The following is a 5,384-nucleotide window of genomic DNA, read 5'->3' as shown; positions in this document are numbered from 1 at the left end:
GTGTCCCAGAGGGGGTCCTGTGGGCTCTGCGCAGATGTTTAATGTCTTCAAAAAATCTTTCCAGGAAACTCCTGGAGCAGAACTTGCTGCCCCTGCTTCCTACAGGTGTGACCTCTGTATCCGGCCAGCTGAGCAGGGAAAGGAGACCTTGTGTCCTGCAGGGAGAGGAGGCATTGTGGGGTGAGGGCACACACTGGGGGCTACCTTGGGGGTCACGTGCCCTGGACCCCTGGGTGGGTCTGGGAGTGGCGGCCTACCTGGGGACAGGGGGAGCCGATTCTGTGACGGCCACAGCTCAGCCTCCAGCGGCGGGGCCCAGGGCCCTGCTCGGGCAGTGACCTCAACTGTCACAGAGCCCTCGGAGAAGGAAAAGTCAAGCTTGCTCCCCTGGTAGGAGATGCCAGAGACGCACACTCCGGAGATCCCCGCTGGACACATGGGGTCGAAGGTCAAACCGGCCTCAGTGATCCTGCGGCGAGGGGAAGGTCTGTGAGGAGGGGGGTGGCGGCAGGTGGTTACCCTCTGCCTGCCACTGCACTCACCTGAATCCCGTGACCCCAAAGAGCACCGCCTGCAGGAAGCCCCCCATGCCTGTCAGGAAGTTCACGGCACCCGACCTGTCTGCATTCTCCGTCCACACCTGCAGGGGGCAAAGCAGTCAGTGCAGGAGGTGGGCGTGGTCGGCGTGTAGGTCGAGGCTCTGGCCAGGCTGACCTTGAAGGGCTCCGTGACGTTGGCGAAGCTCCTCTGCAGGAGGTCCCACGCCCGCCCGGGGTCCTTCAGCTCCATCCAGCCCACTGCAAACATGCTCTGGGGACAGAGGTCAGAGGTCACGCTGGGGTGAGGCCCACTGCGGGGGGAAGGAAGACTGAGGCCAGTGGGGCAGGGCCAGGGCTGCCGTGGGGTCCACCACCACCTCACACCCTGCAGTTTCCTTACCCAGGTCATGGCAGGGCCCTGGGGGGACGTCACAGCCTCATACATCTCCAGGTTTTGCCTGCGAACTTGAGGACTCAGGGGGAAGGGGACGGGGTACCCCAGGAGCACAACGTCTGCCTGCTTCACCTCCTCTCCTGGGGGGGAGGGGGGAGATGCTGCTGATGGGGTGAGGTGGGGAGGGCGGGGGCTACTCTGTTGGAAAGGGGGCATCCAGGGCAGACACGAGGTCCCGTGGGAGGAGAGAAGGGCCCTGAAGGAGCTCCAAGTCCACTCACCAGGCTGGTACCCATCAAACTCAGGGTGGAAGTTCAGTTTCGGGTCAAAGGGCACCTTGATCTTATCAGCCACCACCAGCCACTGGTTAGGGACGGGCTGACCCAGGTCCTGGGCCAGGGCAGCAGCAAAGCGCAGGCTAGGAGTAGAGATGGGGAGAGGTGGGCTGCAGCCCTGCACTCCTGGTTGGCCCCCTGCATGGTGGAGGTGGGGCGGGTTCTTGGGTCTGACCTGTTCTGGACCAGAACGTTGGTGTACACGGAGTTGTCGACCCCTGAATGGTATTCGTCAGGGGGCATGACTCCTGGGCACAAAAGTACAAGGTGGTATTCAGTGCAGGGACTTAGGGACCTGCCCCTGATGCCAGTCGCCAGTGTGGGCCTGTCGGCATCAGGTGGTGACCACACGCTGAACTGAGAAGCACCCACCTGCTCCCCCACTTGTGACCATCCACTCCCCCGCCCCTGCCCCGTCATCCACACGCCTCCCACATGGCCACGCTCTCACCCTTCAGGTGGAACTTCTCCTCCCCGGGGCTCCACTCTACGCGGCTGCACCAAAACTCAGCCACGGCACTGACCACATCCCAGCCCCCAGCCTCTCGGAACAGCTGCAGGTCCTGGAGAGCAGGAGGTGGTGCGTCAGAGGCCGTGGCACCTGCGATTCTAGTTCCCACTGGTCACTGTATTTCTTGTCAACGCCTACCCTTCTGACTGCCCAGAAGTGAAGGCCTGGCTCTGAGATGCTACGCCGGACCGGCCCGGACAGGAAGTCATGGCAGCGTGGAGGGCGTAGCCTCGCTAGGTAGGGGGTCACACGTGGTGGCACAGTGACACCTCACCTGGGTGGTGTGGTAGTACAGCCGGAAGGCCAGCACCACGGCCCCGTTGATGTGGATCTCCTGGGTCCCATAAATGGCCTCAGGGCAGACCTCTAGGCCGGAGCCCGCGCTCTCCCAGGCAAACTTGGCTCCCTGCGGGGTTGGAGTAGACTTGACTCTGCTCTCGGGGGGCCGGGGGTAGCCCACCCCGGTTCTCGACGCTCTCAGCCTTCAGCCATGGAGGGCAGACAGAGGCGGGGGCACCAGTTGTCCCGCGTGACCTCGTGGGGGCCTGGGGGCTCTGAGTGCCCTCTGTGTGGCCCCATTGTGGGCCAGGTGGCTTCTGCCCCGTTTCCACTGTGTACTTGCCCTGGGGCAGGGCAGTGAGGGGACGTCCTGTGGGGTCCCGGTCAGGCTGTTGTTCCCACACGTACAGTACAGGCTGGGGGATGCCACAGAGCCTCTATAAGAATCCAGGACATTCCAGCCACACCCACAGAGGGAGCTGGGGTGAGGCATGAAGGGTGGTCAGCCCTCTGGGGGGCCCCGTAGGGTACGTGCTCAGTCCCCCTCACCTGGTAGCCTAGGTTCCGGGCGTTGTACAGGGCTCCACCGAGCGTCCGGATGCGGTACTGCAGGAGAGCCCTGGCGGCCTCCGGGTGCCACATCAGGATACTGGGGAACATCCAGAGGTCCTGCGAGCACAGCCGAGGGGCCCCCTCGTCCTGGCGCTCTCACTCCTCTCTCCCCATGGGCCACATCCAGCTCCCTCCTCTCCTGCCCCATCTGGGTCTGTCCTGGGTCTGCCCTCTGCCTGCCAACCCCACAGTCCCATCCCCAGCCCAGACGCTCCTCAGGCCTGGTCCCCAGCGGGCATCTGCGTCTGCCCAGGGCTCAGGCCAGAGTCCGGGCGTGGGCAGCCTGGTGGGGGTGGGGGGGTGCCTGCTCTGTTGCTCACCAGCTGCCCGACCCAGAGTGAGCAGCTCAGCGTCCCTGAGCCTCACCTGTAGAGGGAGCAGAGCAGCAGCTTCTCCGGCATCAGGAAATGTGCAGCAGCATCCTGGACCCTCCCGAGCCCAGCCGTCAGCCGGTCCTGGCTGCCTCACCTTGCTCCACCCTCGCTCCACTCAACAGCCACAGGGGTCTTCCCAGAGCCCACGGCTGCCCATGTCCTTCCCCAGTTAAAGTCTCCACAGCCTCCTCAGCCCCCTCTACAACCGCTCTTCCTGCAGCGGTGAGGGCACCCTGCACAGATGCCCTGGACAGATGCCCTGCACCTGCTCAGTTCTGGGCCTCTGAACCTTCTGGTCCCCTTGCCTGAATCACATCACTCGTTTTCACCAAATGCCTACACAGCCTTCAGCCGAGACGCTACTTCCTCCAGGAAGCCTTCCGTCTGCCACAGTCCCTGGGCCTCCCCAACCACAGCCCCATCCCATGCAGGATAGAGGCAGCAGCTCTGTGTACAGCCGGCTCTGCAGCAGGTATGCGTTAAGGACGGATGGTGCGCACCTGGTCCCAGAAGACGTGGCCCCAGTAGCATTCCTCACGGCTCCCGTTGGAGAGGCCCCCTGGGCTGAGGCCGTGGCAGACGTATCCTGGGGCCCCGGGCTGGGGCAGGGCACTGAGCAGGTAGTAGAGAGCTCCACGCAGGGCCTGGCGCAGATGCAGGGGCCCCTCCACATCCAGGCCACAGCCTGCCCAGAGCTGGGCCCAGGCCTGTGCATGGGCCATGTAGAGAGTGCGCCTGGCCTGCAGCTGCAGGGCATCGGCGAGGCAGGCCTGGGCTTCGGCCTGGCTGCCACCCACCACCGTCAGGAACTCCCACGTCCCGTCCTCCTCCCCTTCCCCAAGGGTCAAGGCTGGGGGCACCGGCATCCACAGCATGTGCACCTCCTGCTGTGCCCCCCCAGGCTGCTCGGGGGTGAGTGTGTGGCCGTACAGGTACCTGCAACAGGATGGCTGTGTCTCAGGGACGGGCTCCCTCCTCGGGCTACCCAGCTGGCCCCCCGCCCCCTCCTCACCGGGCTCCCTGGAAGTCAGGACCCAGATGCAGGTCCAGGTCCGGGCTTTCTGGGGAGAAGGTTGACTGCAGCAGCACAGTGATGGGCCAGCTCCCTGTGGCCAAGCGGGTGATGGACACACTAAAGGCCAGGACGTGAGGCAGCGTGCGGTGGGCATAGATGCGCTGGGAGGCCCGGAAGCTGGGGCCCTCCAGGGTGTGCAGAAAGGAGCCTGGCGGGGCAGCGGTGGGGAGGGGAAGACAGGGCAACTTGCACACCCCACTCAGGGCCGCCGAGGACAGTTCCAAAGCTGCCGGCGGGGAGTGGAGTCACCTCTAAGCCCCAGGTGCCCTGTCTGGGAAGCGACAGCTGCACAGGCGCCGCCAGCTCCTGCCAGCCCAGGAGGCCCGTCCAGCTGAAGGCCTCACAAAGTGGCCTCTCAGGGCTTCCTTTTCTTTGGGAGTTGGCATCCTCTCGATGGGACCTCTGTCGGGTCTCCCACTCACTGGAACAATGGCGGAGGGGAGGGGGAGGTCAGGCAGTGGCTACCTGTGTTAGTGTCCAGGACAAAGGTCTTGGTCAGCTGCTCTCCTGATCCTGCAGGGGCCTCCAGCTGGACGTTGAGGGGACTGGGCAGAATGGCCCGGTGCGTATCCCCCCAAGCCCCATTGTACACTCCGCTCACATGCAGTGTCTCGTGATACACGCGTGTGCCCAAGTAGGCATTGGTCACGGTGGCCAAGAGCCGGGGGTCACTGGGCAGAGAATGGGCAGTGAATCTGGTGGCGTCCTTGCCAGCATCCTCCATGGAAAGGTTGGCTCAGCAGAGGGGCCTGCAAAAGGGGGAGTCAGAGGCCCCCACCATTGGTTGGGCCTCCCTTTTCTGTAAACCCCGAAGCTTGCCTTGGAACCTGGTTAATGCCCCCACGGGTGGAGGGACGTGTGTGACCCACCTGGGCAGCCCCGACTGTCCAGAACCCCACTCTCAAGCCACCCCAGGAAACACCCTCAACCCTCAGAGACCCTCGCCCCCAATACTGATCTCCAGGGACACAGCAGAGGCCCCGGACTCCCACCTTAGGGCCTCAGTCCCTTCCAGCTCTCTCCGGGCGCACCGCCTCGAAGCCGTCCGGCTGGCGGGAAGAGAGGCCTCAGCCGGCGGGCCTCACCCTCCAGGAGGCCGGCTGGGTACGGGGTGGGGTGCCGGCAGCAGCTGGGGGTTGGGGGGCAGGCGGGCCGTCGGGCGCGTCCCTGGGGCTCGCCGCAGCCCAGAAGCGTCCCTCGGCTCCAGCGGGTGGGCGCCGGCCCGGAGGGAGAAGTAGCCTTGTCACCGGAAGGCCCCGCGGTCC

General features: G+C 64.9%; 1 protein-coding gene across 5 annotated transcripts; it reads right to left on the bottom strand.

Annotated features, from left to right (window-relative positions):
- Positions 1 to 6: 6 nt before the first annotated feature.
- On the bottom strand, positions 7 to 5,364 carry PGGHG (protein-glucosylgalactosylhydroxylysine glucosidase). Of its 5 annotated transcripts, none has more exons than XM_024749426.1 (14): positions 5,112 to 5,364; positions 4,585 to 4,868; positions 4,057 to 4,267; positions 3,545 to 3,980; positions 2,608 to 2,727; positions 2,054 to 2,185; positions 1,720 to 1,831; positions 1,444 to 1,516; positions 1,215 to 1,351; positions 940 to 1,073; positions 715 to 810; positions 543 to 640; positions 258 to 487; positions 7 to 155 (listed from the first exon to the last, which is right to left on the bottom strand). In XM_024749426.1, the coding sequence occupies exons 2-14, from the start codon at positions 4,841 to 4,843 to the stop codon at positions 100 to 102; spliced, it is 2,094 nt and encodes a 697-aa protein (XP_024605194.1). In that variant the 5' UTR covers positions 4,844 to 4,868; positions 5,112 to 5,364; the 3' UTR covers positions 7 to 99. The 5 variants fall into 5 exon arrangements, with proteins under 5 accessions (XP_024605194.1, XP_024605195.1, XP_024605196.1 ...); XM_024749427.1 differs by having other exon boundaries at positions 258 to 469; XM_024749428.1 differs by lacking the exon at positions 2,608 to 2,727.
- Positions 5,365 to 5,384: the final 20 nt, after the last annotated feature.

Source organism: Neophocaena asiaeorientalis, unplaced genomic scaffold (assembly GCF_003031525.2).
Source record: "Neophocaena asiaeorientalis asiaeorientalis breed wild unplaced genomic scaffold, Neophocaena_asiaeorientalis_V1.1 scaffold43, whole genome shotgun sequence".
Classification (NCBI taxonomy): domain Eukaryota; kingdom Metazoa; phylum Chordata; class Mammalia; order Artiodactyla; family Phocoenidae; genus Neophocaena; species Neophocaena asiaeorientalis.
Note: the sequence above shows the minus strand (reverse complement) of the source record. Positions and strands in the feature narration are given on the sequence as shown.

Coding starts and splice junctions, on each gene's coding strand:
- PGGHG (XM_024749426.1), bottom strand. CDS start 4,843: ATGGAGGATGCTGGCAAGGACGCCACCAGATTCACTGCCCATTCTCTG. Junction 4,268..4,584: donor TGTCCTGGACACTAACACAG/GTAGCCACTGCC, acceptor CTGCCCCGCCAG/GCTCCTTTCTGCACACCCTG. Junction 811..939: donor AGGGCCCTGCCATGACCTGG/GTAAGGAAACTG, acceptor CTCTGTCCCCAG/AGCATGTTTGCAGTGGGCTG.